Source organism: Cebus imitator, unplaced genomic scaffold (assembly GCF_001604975.1).
Source record: "Cebus imitator isolate Cc_AM_T3 unplaced genomic scaffold, Cebus_imitator-1.0 Scaffold117, whole genome shotgun sequence".
NCBI lineage: Eukaryota > Metazoa > Chordata > Mammalia > Primates > Cebidae > Cebus > Cebus imitator.
Genome location: NW_016107432.1, coordinates 3,700,564 through 3,726,022, shown reverse-complemented (window position 1 = coordinate 3,726,022; position 25,459 = coordinate 3,700,564). Strand labels below are relative to the sequence as shown.

The following is a 25,459-nucleotide window of genomic DNA, read 5'->3' as shown; positions in this document are numbered from 1 at the left end:
GGGAAGATTAGTGACCTGCCTTAGGGCAAGTGAAAGGAGGGTAGAGAAGTCAGGCCTGCCCGGAGGCCTGACACACCTGACGTTATCATGGAAGCCTGTGACAGGGCAGCCCAGGCAGGAACCAGTACCTGTCATAACACCACACCTGCGGATAGGCGCCTTGCCCCCAAATTGCAACACCGTCTGCTCATGTTTCACTCTTTCCCACCAGCAGTTTTCAGCACACACGTCCGCCTACTCCATGCCTTGATGCTCTTGATGCCCTTTGCCAGCCCCGCTCTGTTTCCTGTGAGGGTCTGTGTCTGCACAGTGGCATCTCTGGGGCAGGTGGAGGCCTTCTCTGTCTTACTGCTTCCAGGTCTGTCTGGAGGGCTGCTTGTGTCCCTCTGGGTGAGTTTGTTTTTATTGTTGGGATCCATGCTCCTGACCCCAAGGTTCCACATCTGTGGCCTGTCGTAGAACCTGCTCGCTCACAAGTGCCCAGGCTCTCGGGAGCTCCTGGCCCGGCCTCTGCTGCACCAGCTCCTGCTGTCCTTCACGGTTCGGAAGAGTCTTTGTTTTCTGTCTTTGTCTCGGGGCTGCCATCTAGATGTTTTCTTTTTGTTTCATTCATTCTCTTTTCAGCTGAAGTAATCTGCTTAATGCAGCCACGGAGGTTTTATTTTCAGTCCCCATGTTTTTACCTCTAGAAGCTCAATTAGTTTTTCAATTAATTTCTTTTTAATTTAAAAGAAGTGGAATCCACTTCAGAGGGGTAAACCTCACGTGGAGTAGGTGGTGAGCTAGTTTCTTCTGCATAGATACTGTTTGCTTCTGTGAGTGCCGGGGGACGCTGTGGGCCGCAGAGGGTGCAGCCCGCTTAGGAATCGAGGCCACCCTCCCAGGCACAGCCTCATCTCTATGCTCCATCCTTTCCTCCCAAGAACACCTCGTGGTTTCTAGCTCTTGGGGATTATATGACATTTTTATGGGCTCTGCTATTTACTTATTTTTATTTTTGGGACAGGGTCTCACTCTCCCACCCAGGCTGGAGTGCAGCGGCACCCGTACAGCGGCACCCGTACAGCTGACTGAAGCCTCAGCCCTCGCAGGCATAAGCGATCCTCCCACCACAGCCTCCCAAGTAGTTGCGGCTGCAGACGCACACTGCCACACCAGGCTCATTTTTAAATTTTTTTGTAGAGACGGGGGTCTCACTATACTGCCAAGGCTGGTCTCAAACTCCTGGCCTCAAGCAGTCCTGCTGCTGGGCCTCCCAGAGTGCTGGGATTAGAGGCATGAGCCACTGCAGGCAGCCATGGGTTAGGGTACCAGTTTTCCTTTTGAAAGATAATCCTATGGGCTTAAATGTGCTCTAAAAGGATGGGATTTGTAGTTCTGCTTTTGTGTTTACAAACATTTTAAGAAGTTATTTTCTTGGCCGGGTGCAGTGACTCACTTTGGGAGGGCCACAGATCACCTGAAGTCTGGAGTTCGAGACCATCCTGGCCAACATGGTGAAACCGTGTCTCCACCAAAAATATTAAAAAAGTAGCTGAGCGTGGTGGCACATGTCTATAATCCCAGGTACTCAGGAGGCTGAGGCAAGAGAATTGCTTGAACGAGGGAGGTGGAGATATAGTGAACTGAGATGGCATCACTGCACTCCAGCCTGGGTGACAGAGCTAGATGCCATCTCAAACAAAAAGTTGTAAATTTGGATTGTAGTGATGGTTTCACAATGTGTAAATTTACCAAAAATCATCAAATTGATTTTAAATAGGTGAATGTTATGGTTTGTAAATTAGACCTCAGTAGAACTGCTAAAAAAATTAATGGGGCATGTCAAAAAACACATGTCCCAGCTTTAAAGATATGGCACCATTTGGAAATAAAGACAGCCATAAATTTTAAGTCGGTGAAAAAATACAGGAGTCCATGGGTCCAGTGTGATAATAAAGAAAAAATGAATGTACAGGAAGGCAGGGTTCTCCCCTCCTACAGGTGACAGATGGGAAAGTGAGCAGCACCTGTTGTGTGCCTGTGAGAGTGGGGGCTGGCTCCGTGAGCCCAAGGACGGGAGCGAGGTGAGGAGCAGGAGGACACTGCTGCTCTCAGGGTGTCTCCCTGGGACTGCTCACTTGTAGCCAGTGGAAACAGGAACTACACGGTCCCTTGGCCAGGGCATCCCAGTGAGCAGCAACGAGGAGGGGCAGTTTTCCACCAGTTGTTCAGGCTTCACAGGGATTTCTGGTTATTTCAAATTGGATGTTTCTTAAACGGCATCAAACGCTAGTTTGTTTATGTCAGGAAACACTTGGGTTTTTTCCTAACGATTGCCTTGTAGTGTAGTCTTAGGGAACACAAGAGAAGCCCTCCTTCTAAAGTGCCCTCCAGAAGCAGGTGTGGCTCAGCTCTTCCTGGTGACCCCCAGCACGCTAGTAATGCCCAGTCCTCAGCCCGCAGCCCTCACTTGCTGGGCCCTGAGCCCAGGGTGCTGGCTGGTGGCCTTGGAGGACCAGATTGCCAGGAGCACCCTGTGGCCCTTGGTGTCAGCACCATACCCCGCTTTTCTGGAGGCTGCTGGTATCTGCTTCGGACCCTGAGAAAGAAGTGGGTTTGGGAGTGGTCTGCTAAGGGGTTCTGGAACTTGGAGTCCTCAGTGGGTCCTGTGAGTCACTGCCTGAGGTTGTGCCTGTAATCGATTATAGGAGAAATGCTCACACCCCTTGCTCCTATTCCCACATGTGCTGTGTCCCCCTCTGATGGATTCCCGCCCCTCTTCAGTTTCTCCGGATCTGCGCTGACCTCTTCCGCCTGGTGCCATTCCTTGTGTTTGTGGTGGTGCCCTTCATGGAGTTCCTGCTGCCTGTGGCTGTGAAGCTCTTCCCCAACATGTTGCCCTCCACATTTGAGACCCAGTCCATCAAGGTAAGGGCAGCAGCCCAGTTGCTTTTGTAGAATGAGCCTGAAATTCATTGTGATAGCTGCCTTGTTTGTGACTGTTTCAGGTGCTAGATATTTTTAAGGCTTTATGTATCTTCATATCGTCCTGTGCAATAATTATTTCGTGAATGCTGGTTTTGGATTTGTTTCTCTTTATTTATTTTTGAGACAGAGTCGCTCTGTCACCCAGGCTGGAGTGTAGTTGTGTGATCTCAGCTCACTGCAACCTCTGCCTCCAGGGTTCAAATGATTCTCTTGCCTCAGCCTCCCAAGTAGCTGGGATTACAGGTGTGTGCTACCACACCCAGCTAATTTTTTGAGACAGGGTCTCGTCCTGTCACTCAGGCTGGAGTGCAGTGGCATGATCACGGCTTGCTGTGGCCTCAAGTTCCTGGACTCAAGTGATCCTCTTGTCTCAGCTCCCGAATAGCTGGGACTACAGGCTGAGCCACCATGCCCGACTGATGTTTTTTGTTTTTTATAGACAGGGTCGGCTACATAGGGTTGGCCATGTTGCCCAGGCTGGTCTCAAACTCCTAGGCTCAAGTAATCCTCTTGCCATGACCTCCTAAAGTGGCATTACTATGCGTGTGAGCCACTGCTTCCAGCTAAGTATGTTTTAAAATAGTTTTTCTAGACCAGTGTTCTTCATGCTGTAGGGAATTTGTGAGGTCCTTCCAGGCCAGAGTCAGCCAGCTGCAACCCACAGGCCAGATCCAGACCCTGCCTGTTGTTCTCAGTAGAGTACTGTGGGGACCTGGATGCCGGGTCACGTGTCTTGTCTCTGGTGGCTTCTGTGAGGCACCAGCAGAGGTAAGCAGTTGTTTTAGATTATACAGCCCATGAAGGCCAAACGCTTTCCTGTCCAGACCTTTACGGGAAGTATGATCATGGGTTTTGTTTATTTTTTGAGACGGAATTTCACTCTGTCACCCAGGCTGGAGTGCAGTGGTGTGATCTTGGCTCACTGCAACTTCCACCTCCCGGGTTCAAGCGATTCTCCTGCCTCAGCCTCCCAAGTAGCTGGGATTACACGTATGCATGCCTGGCTAATTTTTGTGTTTTTAGTAGAGATGGGGTTTTGCCATGTCCAGGCTGGGCTCGAACTCTTGACCTCAGGTGATCCTTCCACCTCTGCTTCCCAAAGAGCTGGGATCATAGGCATGAGCCACCATGCCTGGCCCACACGGGTTTTTTTTGTTTTTCTGGTATTGTTTTTTTTTTGAGATGGAGTTTCACACTTGTTGCCCAGGTTAAATTGCAATGGCACAATCTCAGCTCACTGCAACCTTCACCTCCCGGGTCCAAGTGATTCTCTTGCCTCAGCCTCCTAAGTAGCTGGGATTACAGACTTGTGCCACCACGCCCGGCTTATTTTTGTATTTTTAGTTGTGACGGGGTTTCTCCAAGTTGGTCAGGCTGGCCTTGAATGTCTGACCTCAGGTGATCCGCCCCCCTCAGCCTCCCAAGGATATTTTTTTAAACTATGAAATAAAAGAGTTTGAGAATTTATTGCACTTAGATGAGAGTCAGTGTTTTGTGAAATGTTTCTGGGGGTGGGCTGGGGGCAGGCATGAGATGCTTTCCTTGTCCAAACCATAGTCTGAGCAGTTGGAGTACACTCCTGAGCCCACCGTCTTGGAGGCCCCAGGATCTAGGGGCCGGCAGGAGAGACTGGGGCCTGGAGTGCAGCACCCTCTCTGCCCTTGCAGGAGGAGAGGCTGAAGAAAGAGCTTCGGGTCAAGCTGGAGTTGGCCAAGTTCCTCCAGGACACCATCGAGGAAATGGCCTTGAAGAACAAGGCAGCCAAGGGCAGTGCCACCAAAGACTTCTCCGTGTTTTTCCAGAAGGTGCTGTGATGTGTCTGAGCCCCTGTGACCTCACCAGGGACCCCTCCTTGCTTTCTCTGTTTCCTCTTCGCTGTGCTCAGCAGAGAAGAGCTCCCCTAGGCAGCTCAGTGCAGGGGCTGGTGAAGTGTCAGGAGTCTGGCCCCGTGAGCTCCCAGTGAGTTGAGCTGTGGTACCTGCGCCTCATCAGCCTTCAGGATCACGTGTGTCTATGTCTCGTCACCTTTCAGCCATCCAGGCGCAGTAGAATCTGACCCATGAGGAGCCTGACACCTGATGTTGTAAGGTGTGGGTGACAGGGCTGGCTCCTCTGCCGGGCACCGCCCTCTGGCTGGAGTCAGTCAGGAAGGTCCCAGGTCCCAGGGGCTGGGAAGAGGCCTGGACTTCAGGAGCAGTGGGGGCTGGAGAGGAGGGTTGGTCCTCGAGGTTTCCTGTGGTCATGTGGCCAGTGAGGTAAGGTTGGGAGAGAGGGTGGGTGCCACACACAAGATCCCTGAGGACTAGGTGGGACTGACGAGGCTAGTGTCTTTGGCTTGAGGGAACTCGTGCCACTTTGGAGTCACAAAGATGTGTCTGAAGTGCAGAAAGAGCTGAAACCAGGGGCTAGAAACTCCAGGCACATGCGTTTATCATCTGTGGGGTTTTGCCGCTACGGCACAGAGGCAAGTGGGTTCCATGGCTGCAAAGGCAGAAATGCTTGCTGTCTGGCCCTTGACAGAAAAGGCTGCCAGGCGAAGGTCTAACCACAGAGAAGCCTCTCGGAGGAGGTGTCACAGCCATGGGGCTGCTGAGCCCCCCGAGGAGTGAGTGTGGTTCCAGCAAGAGGTCCTGGGGGCAGTCATACTTTGGAAGCCTCGCCCAGGATGCGGCGCCTTGCAGAGCAGAAGGAGGGGCTAATCCCAAGCTTTCCTGGGCCTCCCAGCTGCCAAGAAAGACATGCTTGCAGTCACTGCTTTGGGATGTGCTGTGCAGGGTGGCCCCCAGGAGTGCGCCTGCCACCTTGTGTCGGAGCTGGCGTCCTGCATGTTACAATTTGAGTTGAGCGCCAAGTCGGGCTTGTTCTCCCTCATCTGCCCTCTCTGCTAGGGATCCTCCTACCCTGGCTCTTGGAGGAGACTGAGCTGGTGGCTTGTCCCTCAGGTGGGAGGAACTGCAGAGGGTCACCCAAAGGGCCCTGAAGAGCTAGATGGTCTCCCCACCCCCGAGGCTCTGGTGGTCATCCCTGGGAGGTGCAGGTGCACACAGGTGCGCCTCTTCCTGTCCCAGAGCAGCAGGGTCCTGGCCGCTTCTGTGGCAGAGAGAGGATCACAGGACCTGCATGCAGCAGCTGGTGGGCCCCGGCCTCCCCCGCAGCAGACACAGCAGCCTCGAGTGTGCTGGCTGAGGCAGGAGAGGTCCAGGGGCCAGGCACTGCCTCTCCCTTGGCTAGCCCAGTACTGGAGCCAGAAGTCAGCATTTTGAGGTTGAGGTAGGCAGATCACTTGAGGTCAGGAGTTCAAGACCAGTCTGGCCAACATGGTGAAACCCTGTCTCTACTAAAAATACAAAAATTAGCCGGGTGTGGTGGTACATGCCTGTAATCCCAGCTACTCGGGAGGCTGAGGCAGGAGAATCACTTGAACCCAGGAGACAGAGATTGTAGTGAACTGAGATTGTGCCACTGCACTTCAGCCTGGGTGACAGAGTGAGACCCTGTCTCCAAAAAGTCAGTGTGGTTTGAGTTCCTGAGGACTAGGAGGCAGCACCCTTTGGGACTGTGGTGGTCATGGGAGGGAGCTGGGTGGGCACGTGCCCGGGTGATGACCTTTGTGACTATTTCCACAGATCCGGGAGACAGGGGAGAGGCCCAGCAATGAGGAAATCCTGCGTTTTTCCAAGTTATTTGAGGACGAGCTGACCCTGGACAACCTGACGCGGCCGCAGCTGGTGGCGCTGTGCAAGCTGCTGGAGCTGCAGTCCATCGGCACCAACAACTTCCTGCGCTTCCAGCTCACCATGCGGCTGCGCTCCATCAAGGCCGACGACAAGGTGAGCAGCCACACTCCACGCTGCAGCTGTGGCCTTCCAACTTTTTTCTCCTGGTGACAGAAGCAGCGTGTCCTCGCTGTAGAAACTCTGGAAGATGCTGAACGATGGAAAGTAAGCTCACTGGGAGCCTTGCCACCCTTGCCACTTGCAGATCACAGATCCTTTGAAGATGGGTGTCTTTTCTCTGGCAGCTTCTTGGAGGATCTCCCTGTGTCTGGATTTTGTCAGTGTTATAATAACGTGCCCAGGTGTGTGTCTTCCTGCTTATTGATGACAGCGCCTCCATGCCTCTCTCCTCCCCTCGGGGGCCTCGTCCAGGGTCTGTTTGCCTCTTTGCTGTCCTGTCCATCCCAGCGCCTGTGTGTTTCCCACCCTTTTGTGCTTTCAGGGTGCTGCTCTCCTGGGTCTGATTACTCTCTTTTTTTTTTTTTTTTTTTTTGAGACAGAGTTGCCCAGGCTTGTTGCCCAGGCTGGAGTGCAGTGGAGTGATCTCGGCTCACTGCAACCTCCGCCTCCTGGATTCAAACAACTCTCCTGCTTCAGCTTCCCAAGTAGCTGGGATTACAGGCATACACCACCACGCCCAGTTAATTTTTTGTATTTTTAGTAGAGACGGGGTTTTGCCACGTTGGCCAGGCTGGTCTCAATCTCTGGACCTCAAGTGATCTGCCTGCCTCGGCCTCCCAGAGTATTGGGACTACAGGCATGAGCCACTGCGCCTGGCCTGATTACTCTTTTTTTTCTTTTTTTTGAGACGGAGTCTTGCTCTGTCACCAGGCTGGACTCCCTGGTTCAAGTGATTCTCCTGCCTCAGCTTGCCGAGTAGCTGGGACTACAGGTGTGTGCCTCCATGCCCAGCTAATTTTTGTATTTTTAGTAGGGATGGGGTCTCACCATGTTGGCCAGGATGATCTCGATCTCTTGACCTCATGGTCCAGCCGCCTCGGCCTCCCAAAGTGCTGGGATTACAGGCGTGAGCCACGATGCCTGGCCGATTACTCTTTTATTCATATTAGGAGCTCTTAATTTAAGATTTCAGTTCTCAGGTAAAAGTTTTTGTCTTATCATTTGTTTTTCTTGAATGCACTAACCCTAGTTCATGTCAATTACTCTAATAACTGGGTGGTCCATAGGTCTTTTTCTTTTGCTTTCCCTTTTGGTTTTGTTTGTAGTGTTGAGTTTTTCCTGAATGCAGGCATTGTCTGTGGAAGAGATTCAGGGCAGTGTTGGCCTCTTCCAGGAAGGGCCTGCCTGCATCTCTGGTAAGCAGGTTGAGGCCTGGTCGTTTCCACGAATCAAGGTGAGGCCATGTGAGGAGCCTGCATCCCACCCTCGCTGGGGCTCAGCAGGCACCCCAGCCCTCGTGGGGATGATGTCAGAGAAGGCTGAGGGGGGCCAGCCAGGCAGGGGGCTTGAGCTTCCCTCTCACCTGACAGTGTATCGGTTGCACTCCCCCAATGCTGGGGTGGCCTTGGGGGCCCAGTGGAGACTTGGGACTTTGCCCACTGTCCAGCAGAACAAGGCCATGTCCACTGTGGTGCCAATGGGAGCCAAGTGGGACACAGTGTTGAGGTGCGTCTGCCCTCCTGCCAGGAGAAACACCTGTGAGGGCCAGAACTCCCACCCACCCGCTCCCAGCAGTAGCAAGCAGCACCGCCCTCTCGAGGGTGTCTTCAGAGGCTAGGCAGGGAGTCTGCACTTCTCATGAGGCAGCGCTGCAACCACCTCTACACTACGTCTAGGCTTTAGCTTGTGGACGTGAGTGAGTAACAGCATGGAGAGGTCAGTGCCACTGAGAGAAATGTGCTACCCACAGCTCCCCTGTCCCTCGGCTCCATGAAGCCTCCACACCCATGGGGAGCAGGAAGCTGGTGGGGACGGTGCCTGCCTGCCTTGTGTGCGGCAGGTGGAGACGTGTATGGCTGGGCAGGGAGGGAAACAAACATGAGGGTTTATGGTTGGTTCGTGAAAGCTGGACCACAGGGAGGTGGAAACAGTCTTGGCCTTGTTAGCTTGGCCCTGGGATTAATGGATTCCAGATCATCAGTTGTACAAACTGTGCAAATTAGAATACCCACTGCCCATGCCACCACACCCTAGAGGAGGTCAGCGACAATAAACTGGAAATCAGATCTAGATTCAAGAAGCAGGAAGGTATCAGAGAATGAGAAAAGGCCGCACCTGGTAGCAACCCTGAGATGACAGGTCAGAGAGCCTGCACCGGGGCCTCAAACAGCCAGAGCTTCAAAAGCCACAGAAGGAAACACGTGAAAAATCGGTCTTGGCAAAGAGAGAGAAGAAAAGATAGTAAGATATTATCAAATACTAATAATATTAAGAGAAGATATTAAGGTCAGGCACAGTGGCTCTATAATCCAGCACTCTGGGAGGCCATGGAGGGAGGATTGCTTGAGCCCGGGAGTTTGAGACCTGCCTGGGCAACATAGTGAGACCCCACCTCTACAAAAATAATTAAAAAATAGCTGGGCATGATGACTCCAGCTACTCAGGAGGCTGAGGCAGGAGGTTTGCTTGAGCTTGGGAGGTTGACGAAGCAGTAAGCCATGATTGTGTCACTGCACTCCAGCCTGGACAACAGAGGGAGACTCTTGTCTCTTAAAGTAATAATAATATTAATAATACCAACAAAAGTTTTTAAAAGAAGAACCAAATGAAAACTTAGAACTGAAAAATACAAAAACCAAAATGAAAACCTGAGTGGGCTCAATAGCAGAATGGAGAAGGTAAAAGAAACAGTAAACTAAGATAAAATGATAGTTTATCTTACCCATTTGGACAACAGACCACTGGAGCAAAACGGCAACTTTACCATTAGGGGAAAATAGTAGAAAACATTGGGGCTGGGCGCGGTGGCTCATGCCTGTCCTCCCAGCACCTTGGGAGGCCGAGGCAGGCAGATCACGAGGTCAAGAGATCGAGACCATCCTGGTCAACATGGTGAAACCCCGTCTCTACTAAAAATACAAAAAGTTAGCTGGGCATGGTGGTGCATGCCTGTAATCCCAGCTACTCAGGAGGCTGAGGCAGGAGAATTGCCTGAACCCAGGAGGCAGAGGTTGCGGTGAGCCAAGATCACGCCATTGCACTCCAGCCTGGGTAACAAGAGTGAAACTCTGTCTCCAAAAAAAAAAAAAAAAAGAAAACCTTGAACAGAGCTGTAGCAAGCGTAGACCATCTGTGTTATCCGATAGTCCAGGGGAGAAAGGATAGAAGCAGGGCTGAAAAAGTACTTGAAGAAATAATGGTTGACTGAAAACTTCCCAGGCTCAGTTAAAGATGTGAAACTGCAAATTTCAGAAGCTGAGTGAACCCTGAATGGGATAAATCCAAATAAATTTACACCAAGACACATCAGTGTCAAAGTAATGAACCCTGAAGACAAATAGTTTGGTTTTTTTTTTTGGCGGAGTCTCGGTCTGTTGCCCAGGCTGGAGTGCAGTAGCACCATCTCGGCTCACTGGAACCTCCGCCTCCCAGGTTCAAGTGATTCTCCTGCCTCAGCCTCCTGAGTATCTGGGACTACAGGTGCACGCCACCACGCCTGGCTTTTAGTAGAGATGGGGTTTTACCATGTTGGCCAGGCTTGTCTCCAACACCTGACTTGTGATCCACCCGCCTCAGCCTCCTAAAGTGCTGGGATTATAGGCATGAGCCACCACACCCAGTGACAAATAGTTTTTATGGCAGTGAGAGAAAGGCATCATGTGCATGTGTGTGTCGGGGGGGGAGTTGTGTGTATGTAGTTGTGTGTGTGTGTGGTTTTGTGTGGCTGTGTATGTGTGTGTGGTTCTGTGTGTGTGTGTGGTTTTGTGTGGTGGTGGTTGTTTCATTTATGAGTCCCAGGTCTTTTTTTGGTGGGGGATGGTGGAAGATGGGGTCTTGTTCTGTTGCCCAGGCTGGAGTGCAGTCTAGTGGCACAATCTCAACTCACTGTACCCTTGACCTCTCCAGCCTAAGCCATCTTCCCACCTCTTCCCCACAAATAGCTAGGACCACAGACATGCACTGCCACACCCGCCTAGTTTTATTTTTCTTGTAGAGATGAGGTCTTACTGTTATGCTGGCCAAGCTGGTCTCAAACTCCTGAGCTCAAGTGATTCTCCTACCTTGGCCTCCTAGTGTTGGGATTACAGGCATGAGCCACTGTGCCCGGCCAAGACCCACATCTTTACCATTAGGGGAAAATTTGAATGACAGTGGGTTTCTCATCAGGAACTGTGGAGATCAAAGGAAGTGGAGCATTGTTTTTCAAGTGTTAAAAGAACTGTCAACCCAGGATCTATAACCCGCAAAAATATAGCAATGAGGGGGAGCCAAGGCAGTATCAGAGAGAGGGAAGCTAAGACTGTCAGCAGCAGACCGCTGCTAGAGGAAGCTCTCCCACCTGAAAGGAAGCAGTGAGATCAAGCACCTATGCACAGCAGGAAGAGCTCCCAGCAAGCAGAGCGAGGGTCGGCTTGGTGGGCTGCGCTCTCCCTGCGCCTTCTGCAGAGAGCAGGCTGAGGGACACGTTCCACAGTGCGGGTGGAGGCGATAGCTGAGACTCAGGACACGGAGAGGAGGCTTCAGCTCTTGCCTCCGTGGGTGGAGCACTGGCCCCACTGCACTACGGTGAGCTGCGTCCGTGGATTATATATCGTGATCCCCAGAGCAACTGAAAATGCTGCACAGAGACCCCAGACCACGAGAGCAAAATCAAATGGAGGTCAGCCAGCCTGCAGGAGGACAGGAAGAAGAAAGCAGCTTCCTTTCTGCTAAACCGGAAGCAGCCCAGCTCAGTGGGCAAATGGTTCGGCTAAGGAAGGCACACCTGTGTGGAATGTTGCGTGGCAGTCAGAGGCCTGACCTGGCAGACCCACAACACCCCGATGGGTCTTCAGGGAACCCCAGAAGTGACGACCTGCATGATCATTCAGAGAGCGCTCTGGGTGACAGCTGCAGACGCGGAGACGAGCGTGTCTATGAGCCGGCAGCGCCGGGAGCTGGGGAAGGCACCTCTGTCTTCACTGGGTGGGTGCTTTGTGCTTATTGCAGTGCTGTTGGTGAGGTGTCATGCTCGGAGAGACATCTTATGCATGGGAGCTCTGTCACTTGTTACAACTGGATGTGTGTGCACAGTTACATCAAGCTTAGTTTTGGAAGTGGAGATCGAGGTACTGCCTACCCCACGGGGGATTGTGAGGCAGAGTGGACTCTGAAATGGGGGCACTGCTGCAGAGTCCTGGCGTGGGAGCCCTGTTGCGGGCGAGGTAGCAGCGGGCATATGCCTAGCAGGGGCTGTCACTCCTTCTCTGTGTCTCTCTTCACCTGCTGCTCCCTGTATGCCTCTGTCTTCTGTACCGGGACTCCTGTTTGCTTTTCCATGTGGGGTCACCATGACCTTGGGCTGAGTGGAAGAGAGGGGCTCTTGGGGCATGAGGTCAAGATGCATCTTTGGAGTGTCTGGTTCCCCTCTCTTTTCCCCTCCCTCCTCCTCTTTCCTTACTGGGCACCCTTTGCAGATGGTGAACTATAGGAATCAGCAGAAACAGCAGGTAGCAGGAGGGGCCAGGGTGGGGCTGGTTCTGCCGTCAGCAGCACAGAGGGTGGAGGTGGACTTCTTTGTGTCATGGGCTTGGTCGTGGCCATTCTGCACTCCCCAGGATCCTGACCCTATGTCACAGGGTTCCAGTCACTTCAGACCCAGAACTGGGCTAAACCTGTTAGCCATTCACTCTGGAGGGTGTGTGCATAGATACCGTGACCCACCAGCCACCGTCCCGGTTGAGAATTCACTGCTTTGTTTTCTAGCTGATTGCTGAGGAAGGGGTGGACAGCCTGAATGTCAAGGAGCTGCAGGCGGCGTGTCGGGCACGAGGCATGCGGGCCCTGGGCGTCACGGAAGACCGCCTGCGGGGCCAGCTGAAGCAGGTACGTGAGTGCTTACTTTCTGCCAGCCCAGCATGGGCTCAAGGGAAACTTCAGCCTCCAAAGGGCACCTGGAGGCTCTTCTCAAACTCTGGGCGGGCCTGGCAAGGTGATACTGTGACGTCTCTGGGAACAGCTGGGAAGTTGGGGCTGTTTCTTGCCCTTCTGGTCTTACCACACTCACATACACCCCATGTTCTCTCCTTTTGTTGCCTTTTCAATATTGCTTTGATTTTTCTTGTCTGCTTTTAGTTGATTTTAAAGACCTTAATAACTATGTTGGTTATCTGTAGTCAGATGAGGACTGGAGTTCACCTCTGAGATGTTGGATGTGTTCACATTTTGACTGTCTAAACTGGGGGCCGTGGAAGGTTTAGGTGGCATGACCTGGTCTGAGCAGGTACCTGGTTCCCACTGCCATCACATCGAGTGGCTTGTATGTCGGGAAGTGACAGCCCCGGCCGCTCACCCTTACATGGAAAGAATAAGGGGTGCAGGGCTCCAGCCATTTTCCTCCCAGCTGCCCTGGCAGCGGTGTGCCCTTGTTGACAGGCTTCCTCCTGCCAGGCTTTTCACACAACCTGCAAATGTAGATGAAGGTGTGTGAACACACTTCCACTCTTGATGCAGACAGTGTCGATGGCGTGATCCTGTAGCAGGTGTACCGCCCACTGTCACCCACTGCCTTCCACAGCTGTGTCTTCCATCTGATTCCCCCCCAGAGCCTTCTCTGTGTCTGGCCTGGGTGCTGACCTCCCTGGCACTCTGCCCAGCCTTCTGGAGCTCAGTGGGGACATGGGCCGCACACAGGGGTGTCTGAGCAGGGGGGCAGGTGCCATCCCTACCCAGGCCCCTGGGGCCCCCAGGGGAGTCTTGCTCGTTGGGGGCCTGCATATTGTGCATTCACACTTTCCTTCTCTACCCACTTCTCCTCAGCTTTCTCTTAGGGTTTGTTCTCATGTTTTGCCGTGTTCACTTTGTCTCCAACCATTGTTACAGTCTTTTTGCCCATTTGAAGATTGTCTTGGTGTCACTCAAGCAGCCAGCCCTGGAACCTGACCTGTGCGGGGCATGTGGGCACCCAACTGCTGACCGGCCTCCATGATGCTGCCTCTGCGGGCCTGCTTTATGTTGACCTCGGCTGGTTTTGTTTGTTTGTTTGTTTGTTTGTTTGAGACAGTCTTGCCCTGTCATCCAGGCTGGAGTGCAGTGGTGCGACTTCCACTTGATACAACCTCCACCTTCCGGGTTCAAGCAATTTTTGTGCCTCAGCCTCCCAAGTAGCTGGGACTACAGGCACACACCAGCACCACCATGCCCGGCTAATTTTTCTTATGTTTTTAGTAGAGACGAGGTTTCACCATCTTGGCCAGGCTGGTCTCAAACTCCTGACCTCATGATCGACCCGCCTCAGCCTCCCAAAGTAACCTGGGGTGTGTTTAAGTGAAAAGTTGGTGCCCTTTTCTGAGGCCCTTGGGGGCCTCGCTGTGGGGGCTCCGGAGCCCCTGAGCCTCTCCAGTGTTGCGTTTACTAACGCAACATCATCGGATCACACAGCAGAGTAACAAGTAGACCTTTTAGAACTTGAGACACCGTCTTCTCTGAGGCTGTTCTGGTGATGAGGGGGGTTGACCTGCTGTGGTAGCGGCAGGGTCGGGGCTGCCCCTTTACTGAATCTGGCCTTGGCTGCAGTGGCTGGACCTACACCTGCATCAGGAGATCCCCACGTCTCTGCTCATCCTGTCCCGGGCCATGTACCTCCCGGACACCCTCTCGCCAGCCGACCAGCTCAAGTCCACACTGCAGACCCTCCCAGAGATTGTGGTGCGTGCTGTTGGAAACCCTTTTACTTCATCTCTTTGTAGGTGGCCCCTCTCTTCCAGGGTAGAGGGAGGCGTGCAAGAGCACTCATTCCTCAACCGTGGGCGGAGAGCCCCCCCCATCCACCCAGCCTCCTTCCCACCCCTCACTAGTGCCCCCACCCAGCCTCCTGTCCCTTCCCTTCCATCCCTCTCACCAGCCCCGCACCTGCCGTCTCCCACACGTGGTCCTGACCTGGCCACGTGCTGGCTGCCGTGGGTCTGTGCCTCGGCCCTCGGAGCTGTGCCAGTAGTGCTTGTGCTCCTTCCCTGCACGTCAGGAGTCATTGGGTGACCACAGAGGGCAGTCCAGCGGCCTCCCAGCAATTGCGGGCAGCACCACTGCAGTGCCTTCTGTCCCTTGTGTGTGACGCCCGGGTGGTGACAGCACTCAGGGATATAGGGTAGAGGGCAGAGGTTAGGGGCAGCAGGGGCCTCTGGTGGCTTCTGGGGCTCACCCACAGGTGCACCCTCTTCTGAAGGCAAAGGAAGCGCAGGTGAAAGCAGCCGAGGTGGAGGGCGAGCAGGTGGACAACAAGGCCAAGCTGGAGGCCACCCTGCAGGAGGAGGCAGCCATCCAGCAGGAGCACCTTGAGAAGGAGCTGCAGAGGCGCTCGGAGGCAGCGGTGAGCGTGGCTCTGCTCCACGGGGCGCGAGGCTGTCCCAACCCAGCCTCCTTAGAAACCCCCACGTGCCCACAGGCTTGGCCCTGCCGTTCTATCCTGCATATTTGTTTCCTCCTGGAGTGGTCAGAGAGATAGGGTCCCTGGGTGTGGGGGCTGCAACTCTGACATGGGGACTGCCTGATGGCCACAGTGGTGCTCACGGGAGAGGTAGCTTCGCCGTCTCAGAGGGGCTGACTCAGCACACGGCAGTGCCTGCCTTCTCCCGAGGTACTTTCTGTGAGGGGCGCTGGCAGAGCAGCCTCAGGCTCCCCCAGGCTCTGGGCCCCTCTTCATTGTGGGCCCTGTGGTCCTTTGGGTCCCATGCATGGTGCCCACCCACAGGCTCAGCCTCCTGCTCTGCAAGTGACGGGGCAGCTTCGTGGAGTCATGGGGAGACCAGAGACGGGCAAGGTGCTCTGGCCCACTCCTGAGAGGGCCTCAGCTGACCTGGCAGCTGTATGGGACCTCCCTAGGGACATCCTGTGGCAGGCATACTGCCCGTTGTCACCTGTAGCCTGCTTCCAGGGTGGCCTCTGCCGTTTGTGCTGAGCGTCAGGTAGCCGGAAGGCTGCTTCTGTGTGACGGCGGGTACCGGGCTGGTGTCACCTTGCCTTTCAGAAGGATATTGAGCTTGAAGGTGTGGAAGCCGCTCCCCGAAGGGCAGGGGCCGAGCCACAGCCAGAAGTGCCTGACACAGCCCTGCAGTCAGAGACCCTGGAGGACACAGCCCCCGTGCTGGAGGGCTTGAAGGTAACGAGGCGGGTTCTGGGGCCCTGGAGGCTGAGGAGGGCATGGCCTGGCTTTGTGGACAGTTGTGGGGCAGGGATGTGGTCAGCTTGGCTGGGGCACTTATAGCCCTCGGTGAGAGGAGATGGTGAAGGGGTTGAGGACGAGGCTGGTGGACCCCTAGGAGGCTTGGTGGTTGGGAAGAGAGTGAGTCCGGCTGGGCTCTGCACCGTGCCTGTGTGTGTGGCAGCTGAGCCCGCCATGAACTTGGCACCCTGGCCCACGGTGTAGCAGGCTTCAGGCCCCCCCGCCCCGTCAGCTTCCCAGGCAGTGGAGGGGAGTGGCCCCCAATGTGGTACCTCAAGGTGAAACTTCTCCACAGGCCCAACCTGGGATCACCTCCTGTGGAGTGATCTGGGCTTGGGGCATCTTCAGACCCCCCATGCCAGCCTTTGAGGTGCAACCTCTAGGCTCCTGTGCTGCCTACGTGGGACGCCTCCTGGCACCTTCCATCGTGAACTCACAGGCTGGAGTGCAGTGGCACCATCTCAGCTCACTGCAGCCTCAGCCCCCCGGGTTTAAGCAACTTGCCTGCCTCAGGCTCCCAAGTAGGTGGGAGTACAGGCATGCACCACTGGGTACAGACCTGGCTAATTTTTCTATTTTTAGTAGAGATAGGGTTTCACTATGTTGGCCAGCCTGGTCTCAAACTCCTGACCTCAAGTGATTCACCCCCCTTGGCCTCCCAAAGTGCTAGGATTATAGGTATGAGCCACCATACCCAGCCTTAAAAAAAAAAAAAAATTTAACTTTTTAGTTTGTTAAAAATAAAAAAAATCAAAACTATTCTGTAAAAACAATTGTGATCACATGGGATTTGTCCAAAAAATACAGATTGGCTTAATTTTTTTTTTTTTTTTTTGAGTTGGGATCTCACTCTGTCGCCCAGGCTGGAGGGTGGTGACACAACCTCAGCTCACTGAAGCCTTGACCTCCCAGGCTCAAGTGATTCTTTTGCCTCAGCCTCCTAAGTAGCTGGAATTATAGGCACCCACCACCGGCCTGCCTAACTTGTATTTTCAGTAGAGACGAGATTTCACCATGTTGGCCAGGCTGGTCTCAAACTCCTAGCCTCAAGTGATCCTCCCACCTTGGCCTCCCAGAGTGCTGGGTTTACAGGCATGAGAGATCGTGCCTGGCCAAAGTGTTTTCAAATTAATTTCTATATTAACACGAAATTAGAAAAGCCGGAACAATCAGTAGTGCAACTTCCATATTAACAGGCAAAATTACAATAAAGCCAGGAATGATTACCTCGGTAGCTGTAGAAAGAGCCCGGTGTCCTCTCCTGATACGCAGGTGACCTGCAGGTGTGGGGAGCTTTCTCAGCCCAGTCAAAAACATCTGCAGAAACGCCTCCAGCTGCCATTGCCCTCAAGGATGAGACGCTGATGAGGATGGCTGTTCTGACTCCGAGCTCAGCATTGGCCTGAGGGTTTCAGTCAGGGCAGCTGTATACAGAAAACAAAACCATACAGATCAGAAAGGAAAAAGGAAAACTCTTTTTTCACAAATAGTGTGAAAAATTAATTGTTCTCATTCTGGTAATGAGTCGTCAGAGGAAGTTTGAACAGTACGGCATCCTCCCTAAGTAGACTCAGCCCAGGACGAGAGTTGCACTGGACACTCACTGGTAACAAGAGACCATCGGGGTTCAGGTTCAGTCAAGTTCATAATATGAACGGAGCAGCCGGTCACTCGGGAACAGGCCAGTTCTTTCCTTTGGCTCAGGCTTTGTTGTTTGTCCGTTTTCATCCCAGGAGGAGGAGATCACTAAGGAGGAAATTGACATCCTCAGTGATGCCTGCTCTAAGCTGCAGGAGCAGAAGAAGTCACTCACCAAGGAGAAGGAGGAGCTGGAGCTGCTGAAGGAGGACGTGCAGGACTACAGCGAGGTGGGTGGGATTTGCTCCCGGGACTGAGGCTGCAGGAAGAGTAAAATTGCTGTACTGGCCCCGAAAGTATTACATCTTACTTCCGTCAGATACTTGATAAGCTGGGCGAAGAGTATTTGGAGAGGAAAGCAAATTATAAATAAATCTTATTAAGTAACTTTTTCATGGCCATTCTGGCTGGACCAGGCTTCTAGGACGTCGCTGTGTGCCATTCTGGCCACAGGTGTGTGTACATCTTTTTTTTTTGTTTGTTTTTTTGGAGACAAGGTCTTGCTGTATCGCCCAGGCTGGAGTGCCATGGCACAATTTCAGCTCACTGCGACCTCTGCCTCCTGAATTCAACAATTATTGTGCCTCAGCCTCCCAAGTAGCTGAGACTGTAAGCATGTGCCAACACACCCAGTTTAATTTTTGTATTTTTAGTACAGACAGGGCTTCACCATGTTGACCAGGCTGGTCTTGAATTCCTGGCCTCAAGTGATCCACCCCTCACCCTCCCAAAGTGCTGGGATTACAGGTGTGAGCCACTGCTCCTGGCCACATCTTTTAGTTTCTAAACATGGGAAGGTGTCTCATGAAGAGTTTGGTCACTTGATGATAAGATCTTATTCATGATTACCCAAAAGTGGCTTTTTTTCTTCCATGGTGATTCTTTTTCTTTTTTTGTAAATATTACTTTCTAATACAATTTTTTTAAAAAACTGTTTTTGGCCAGACACAGTGGCTCACGTCTGTAATCCCAGCACTTTGGGAGGCTGAGGCGGGTGGGTCACCTGAGGTCAGGAGTTCAAGACCAGCCTGGTCAACATGATAAAACCTGGTTTCTACTAAAAATGCAAAAATTAGCCGGGTGTGGTGATGTGCGCCTGTAATCCCAGCTACTTGGGAAGCTGAGGCAGAAGAATCATTTGAACCTGGGAGGCAGAGGTTGTAGTAAGCCAAGATTGCATCACACCATTGCACTCCAGCTTGGGCGACAAGAGTAAGACTCCATCTCAAAAAAAAAAAACAAAAAACTGTTTTCATAGCTCTGTTGGAAATCTGATTTTTCAATTGACAAAAATAATTTGCCATTTCTGGATTTATGACAGCCCTTGGGTTCTCCAACAGATGTGAGGTGCTTATCACCAGCTCAGCCTGTTCCTCCCATCCCCTCCCCCCCATTCTTCCTCATGGTGTTTACTAAAAAACAACTTGGAATTTAAAAGGACACTTAAGGTTGGACACTGGTGGCTCAGACTCGTAATCCCAGCACTTTGGGAAGTCAAAGCAGGAGGATCACTTGAGCTCAGGAGTTCAAGACCAACCTGAGCAACATGGTGAAACCCCGTTTCGGGAAAAAAAAAAACACAAAAATTAGCCAGGCATAATGGCACTTGCCTGTACTCCCAGCTACTCAAAAGACTGAGGCAGGAGGATCGCTTGGGAGTTGGAGGCTGGGAGTTGGAGGCTGCAATGAGTTGAGATCGTGCCACTTCATTCCAGCCTGGGCGACAGAGCAAGATTCTCCAACCCTATCTCAAAAAAAAAGACATTAAATTTCCTTGATTAATTCATTCACTTAATTTTTTCTTGGCTACTGTGAAGGAAATTGAGATTGATAGTAGAGTCTATGTCCTTCGCTTGCAAGGCAGTGTTTGTACAAAAATAAGAAATTTGTTTGCTAGAAATACAGTTTTTTTGTTTTTGTTTTTGTTTTTGAGACGGAGTTTCGCTCTTGTTACCCAGGCTGGAGTGCAATGGCGCGATCTCGGCTCACCACAACCTCTGCCTCCTGGGTTCAGGCAATTCTCCTGCCTCAGCCTCCTGAGTAGCTGGGATTATAGGCACGTGCCACCACGCCCAGCTAATTTTTTGTATTTTTAGTAGAGATGGGGTTTCACCATGTTGACCAGGATGGTCTTGATCTCTTGACCTCGTGATCCACCCGCCTCGGCCTCCCAAAGTGCTGGGATTACAGGCTTGAGCCACCGCGCCCGGCCCGAAATACAGTTTTATAACTTTCTCTGGTTCCAATTAATGTGTTTAATTACCTTTGCAAGTTAATTTAATAATAACTTTTTTTTTTTTGAGATAGGGTCTCGCTCTGTCACCCAGGCTGAAGTGTGGTGTGATCTTGACTCACTGCAGCCTCGATCTCCCAGGCTTAAGTGACCCTCCTGTCTCAGCCTCTGGGGTATCTGGGACTACAGGCATCCACTACCACACCTGGCTAATTTTTTGTTTGAATTTTAGTAGAGATGGGGTCTGGCTATGTTGCCCAGGCTGGCCTCAAACTCCTGTTCTTAAGTGATCCTTCTGCTTTGGCCTCCTAAAGTGCTGGGATTACAGGCATGAGCCACTGTGCCCAACCAGATTTTTTTTTTTTAAGACAGAGTCTTGCTCTGTTGCCCATGCTGGAGTGCATTGGCATGGTCTTGGCTCACTGCAGCCTCCACCTCCCGGGTTCAAGCGATTCTCCTGCCTCAGTTTCCTGAGTAGCTGGGATTACAGGTGCCCACCACCATGCCCAGCTAATTTCTGTGTTTTTTTTTTTTTTGGTAGAGATGGGGTTTCACCACATTGGCCAGGCTTGTCTTGAACTCCTAACCTCAGGTGATCCACCTGCCTCAGCTTCCCAAAGTGTTAAAATTGCAGGCATGAGCCACTGCCCCGGCCCCCCTCCTTTTTTTTTTAAGACAAACTTTACAACCAAAATAATTTTGTTAGGACTTGCAAGAGATCAAGAAGGAACTTTCAAAGACTGGTGAAGAGAAATATGTGGAAGAATCTAAAGCCAGCAAGAGATTGACGAAAAGGGTACAGCAGATGATCGGGCAGATCGACGGCTTGATCTCGCAGCTGGAAATGGACCAGCAGTCCGGCAAGCTGGCCCCGGCCAAGGGCGTGCCCACGGGGTGAGTGGGGTGGCAGGTGCGGGAGAGGGGTCGGGGGCTCACACAGGGAGGCTGGTCACTTTGCCTCATCCGAGCTGGGCCCTTCTGGTTCCAAAGAGTGCATCTTGGCCTCCACCTGGCTGCCTCTCCACCTTTGACCCAGCAGTCCCAGCCAGGGAGCCTCCGGGCATCTCACTCTCCGCATCCGAGAGCAGCTGGTACCTTCCTGGCCCTTCTTCCTCTTCCACAGCCCTCTCCCCTCCCACTCCAGCCTCAGCCTCTCTTGGCTTCTGTTTCCTCCAGCCTCTCTCTTGCTTCTCCCTCTCCCTGACCCCAGCCACGCTCAGTAGTGACACCAGCTCAGGCCGGTGGCTTTCTCTGTGCCCTGCATGTCCCAGCTTCCTGCCGCAGTGGCTGAGGGAGCCGCCATTGTGTGAGTCCCTCTTGGGTGAATGAAAACAGCTGTTGAGTAACAGCTGGTGTCCTGCAGGCTCCAAATCTCCATCCCCACACCCACAGCGTTGCAGGTGGGCTGCCCGTGGCACCCTGCTCATGCTCTTGTTTCTGCTCTTGGAGGCCCTCACCTGCCCAGGGCACCACAGCCTGCGTGATCATGAGTGCATTGCCAAGTGGCCCCAGGCCTGAGGACACTGCCCACTCTCCATGTCCCCAGAAGGGCAGCCACCAAGGGGGCAGACATGCCTGTGGAAACCCTGGACCTGGTGCTGTTTCCGTGTTTGTGTCCGTGCTGGCTCTGGGAGCTCTTGGCGGCAAATTCAGGATGGGATCACCCCTTGAGGGTCCGAGCTGGAGGTTGCCCAGCTCAGGCAGAGCCACCCGTGTCAGGGCTGATCACTTGCAGCCACAGTTGTGGGCGGTGTAGCCCGTGTGGCAGGACGGCTGCCCGTACCACATGCAGGCTGTGCCCCCACAGGGAGAACGTCATCAGTGTCGCTGAGCTCATCAGCGCCATGAAGCAAGTGAAGCACATTCCCGAAAGCAAGCTCACCAGCCTGGCCGCAGCACTGGATGAGAACAAGGACGGCAAGGTCAACATCGACGACCTCGTCAAGGTGGGCCTCACTGGGGACTGCTCGGGCCAGCGAGGTGCTCTGGGGTAGGGCAGAGGGGCTGTTGATTGCCTACCTGGCACTCTGTGGGCAGCTGCCCCCTCCTGTCAGGGTCAGGTCTGTCACTGCGACTGCTCCTTTAAGCTGCTGCTCTCCTGTGATACATCAAAAGTGATAAATTATTATTTGTTTGTTTATTGGGTTTTGTTTTTGTTTTTCTTCTGAGATGGAATTTCACTCTTGTTGCCCAGGCTGGAGTGCAAGTAGCTCGATCTCGGCTCACCACAATCTCCACTTCCTGGGTTCAAGCAATTCTTCTGCCTCAGCCTCCCAAGTAACTGGGATTACAGGCATGCGCCACCACACTTAGCTACTTTTGTATTTTTAGTAGAGACAGGGTTTCTCCATGTTGGTCAAGCTGGTCTTGAACTCCCGACCTCAGGTGGTCTGCCTGCCTCAGCCTCCCAAAGTGCTGGGATTATAGGCGTGAGCCACCGCGCCCGGCCATAAGTGAGAAATTATTGAGGTTACAAACTCATCAAGTGTTGAGACAACAAACACGCCTAGTAGGCATGCGTCTCACTGGATCCCACCCCCAGATGGTGCAGCTGGTGGCACAGGGGAGCCGGGGGGCGACAACATCTCTCAGGGGCCCCCAAGGCTGGGCTGAGCTACCAAGTGCAGCCACTGAAGGTTCCAGGGCAGCCCAGGAGACCCTGTCCCAGGATCCAGTTTCTGAGGGGACGCCGGGACTCTAGCCTGAGCTGTACATGCCCATTTTCCCAGTCACTCTGAGGGGACGCTGGGACTCTAGCCTGAGGGGAGCACGCCCATTTTCCCAGTCACTGACATCTCTGAGGGGAAGCTGCCTCGTGGCTCCCCAATGCGTGCATCAAGTTAGTGATTTTCCAGACATGTATTAGAAACATTGGCTGGTTTCTGTCAGTTCAGTTTGGAAGCAAGGATCAGACACATACTGCAGCCGCTCTTCCCTTCCTTGTTAATTTGGATGGCAGAGTGGGGACAAGGTCCCTGCATGTCACCACACTCTGCCCTGGGAAGCCATGGCCCAGGTCCCTGACCAGAGCAGGAACTTGACCCTGGCAGCCCCACTGTGCTGTCTGCCACCTGCCAAGGTGGCCCCCTGGCTCCTTTGTCCTCCCACTCTGAGCCCCTTCCCCAGGGCCTGTGGCATCCCCTGGGGGAATTGGTGCTCTGAGGCCCCTGGGGCCCACAGGCAGCGATTGTGTGCTGCTGCCACCCCAGCCTGGGCAGCTCAGGGCACCAGCCCCTCCTCACTGCTGTAGGGTGAAGCCGCCTGAGCCCCTCCCTTTCCCGTGTGTGTAGGTGATTGAGCTTGTGGACAAAGAAGATGTTCACGTCTCCACCAGCCAGGTGGCTGAGATTGTAGCAACACTGGAGAAAGAGGAGAAGGTGGAGGAGAAGGAGAAGGCCAAGGAGAAGGCGGAGAAGGAGGTCGCAGAGGTGAAGAGCTAGACCTGCTGGCCTGGGCGCCCGTCCTCCTGCTGTGCCGCTGCCCTGGTGAGGGCCGTGAGAACGATTGCTTTGTGGTGATTCTTAGTGGCTCGTCCAATACTTTGGCTGGAATAAATCGGAGACTTCCATAATCAAGTAAATTTTAATTTTCATCATTCCATGGAGATTAAATCTGTCCGGAATCCCGGAACCCCTCCACAGAATCATGTCTGGATCCACACGGTGGTGTGGCTGCCACGGCCTCCTGGATCCAGAGGCAGCGGGCCAGGCCACGCCGGGTTAGGAAGGCACCCCCCTGCGTGTGCCCTCACGTCTCAGCATCTCACTGTGCTGCCCTGTTCCAGGGAGGAGAATGAGGACCACGTGGACTCCACCCACACGGGCTGGCAGCCGTGCCCACCCTCAGAGGTGTCAGGAGACACAGGCCAGCCTCCTCAGGGCTAGATGCCTCCACTCACCTGTGGACCCTGATTTCTAGATTTCAGCCTCAGTAGACCTGGCTTCCTGCACACTTACAGTTGGATCTGGGTCACCGTGGAGACAGAGGTGTCCGCCATCTCCCCGGCCTGTGGAGAGTGACGTCTTCCTGCTGGGCATGCCAGTTCTCACGTGGGCTTTCCCTTGTGTTTCAGAGCGCTTTCTTGACTATTTTCCCCTGATTCATTAAGCAGTCTGTTGGCACAGTTTTCCCACACCGATCTGCCTGCCTCAAGAGCATATCTGACCCAAGCCAAGCCGTGCGACTCCGATGCAGCCCTGGCCGTGGGGCTCCCTTGGGTGGTGCTTGGGCTGCGTGCCAGGTGGGCTGCAGTGGATTCACTGTTTCAGGGATGAGCCTGGCTCAGGGTTGGTGGGGCTCTGAAGCGCATATGGGGTTCTTTGTAGCTTCTAATTCGAGGTTTAAGTCCGGTGTGCCTGCAGCCATCCACCCTTCTCACCTTTTACGGTGTTGCAGGCTCAGGCCCTTGGGCTCCTCTAACAAGCAGGCTGGTCACCGAGGCATGAGGATACGCACAGGGCATCCCTGGGGTCTTCGAGGGCGACTCCTCCAGTGCCAGGGTTTGCTCTGTGCCATCTGGGTGGAGCTGGCGGCCTCCCCGCACTCCACAGCATGGTCAGGCTGGCCAGGGCATGGGCACGTGGCATCCTGCGGCCACCTCCACCCTCCTGCCCAGCCACGGTGTCACACTCATCTTTTTAAGTTCAGGTTGGTTCCTGGCAAAAATGTCCCTCCTGGGGGCCTCCAAGCATAGGATTTGGAAGACAGAGGAACAGCACGGGCAGCCGGGAGAGCAGCTGCGCTCAGACGAGGCCTTCTCCATTACTTGAAGCTTCTTTTTGTTCAGCCATTAAAGAAACTTGACAAAATAGGAACAGGAGATAGTTCTCTATTGTAAACCTTTGCACAGGGACAGTTGGCTTCTAAAGGCCTTCAGATTTCAATTATTTGAGAAAGAAGTTTGTTTTAGATCCTTAATATTTATGAATTCTCTCACCGTGTGTAAGTAGCCTGGTGTTCGTGTGTCTAAGTGTGCTTGACAACAAGCCTTGTAGTTGCCGGGTGTGCGCAGACGCCTCCCTGTGAGCTGCGTCCCGGCTGCCAGCTGCCCCGGCTCTTCCTCGTCCTCACTGCCTTGGCAGAGCACTGTTGATGTGAACAGCCACTGCCATGGGCAACCCGTTCCACTGTCCCCTCTGCCCCGGGCTCCGCATGGTCTTGGGAAGCCGGCTTGCCCTCTGGGTGCTGTGGGAGCTTGGCAGTGGGGAAGGCTCTGGTGGGTACCTTTGGCGGCTTCCTTGGTGTCAGCCGTGCTCAATGCAGGCTTCCTTCCTCATCATCCTCCCTCGTCATTCTGTGTGTGTTTTCTGCATGTCCTGACCTTTCTTCGTTGCAGCTAAAAGTGGTGTCTGGGTGCAAATGTAAGCAATGGTGGATCTGGAAATAAGAGCTTTGTGTAATAAGGTTCTTTTTTTTTTTTGGAGATGGCGTTTCGCTCTTGTTACCCAGGCTGGAGTGCAATGGCACGATCTCGGCTCACTGCAACCTCCACCTCCTGGGTTCAGGCAATTCTCCTGCCTCAGC

The 25,459-nt window shown here is 53.3% G+C and overlaps 2 protein-coding genes across 4 annotated transcripts in view; one reads left to right on the top strand and one right to left on the bottom strand.

Annotated features, from left to right (window-relative positions):
- Nucleotides 1–24,934, top strand: part of LETM1 (leucine zipper and EF-hand containing transmembrane protein 1) — a 40,535-nt gene extending 15,601 nt beyond the window's left edge. The window contains exons 4-15 of one of the 3 annotated variants that reach the window (XM_037742175.1): nt 2,767–2,910; nt 4,638–4,775; nt 6,597–6,800; nt 12,612–12,731; nt 14,421–14,552; nt 15,070–15,213; nt 15,874–16,002; nt 17,799–17,933; nt 20,643–20,830; nt 21,744–21,882; nt 23,227–23,355; nt 23,725–24,934. In XM_037742175.1, the coding sequence (XP_037598103.1) occupies nt 2,767–2,910; nt 4,638–4,775; nt 6,597–6,800; nt 12,612–12,731; nt 14,421–14,552; nt 15,070–15,213; nt 15,874–16,002; nt 17,799–17,933; nt 20,643–20,830; nt 21,744–21,882; nt 23,227–23,355; nt 23,725–23,820 (1,698 nt within the window). In that variant the 3' untranslated portion in view covers nt 23,821–24,934. Of the gene's footprint in view, nt 1–2,766; nt 2,911–4,637; nt 4,776–6,596; nt 6,801–12,611; nt 12,732–14,420; nt 14,553–15,069; nt 15,214–15,870; nt 16,003–17,798; nt 17,934–20,642; nt 20,831–21,743; nt 21,883–23,226 lie in introns of all 3 variants that reach the window. The other 2 variants (XM_017539006.2, XM_017539007.2) reach the window with 2 other exon arrangements.
- FGFR3 (fibroblast growth factor receptor 3) overlaps nt 20,605–25,459 on the bottom strand; it is a 26,721-nt gene continuing 21,866 nt past the window's right edge. The window contains exon 19 of the transcript XR_005201939.1: nt 20,605–20,616. The gene's annotated coding sequence lies outside the window, so the exon portion shown is untranslated. The remainder of the gene's footprint in view (nt 20,617–25,459) is intronic.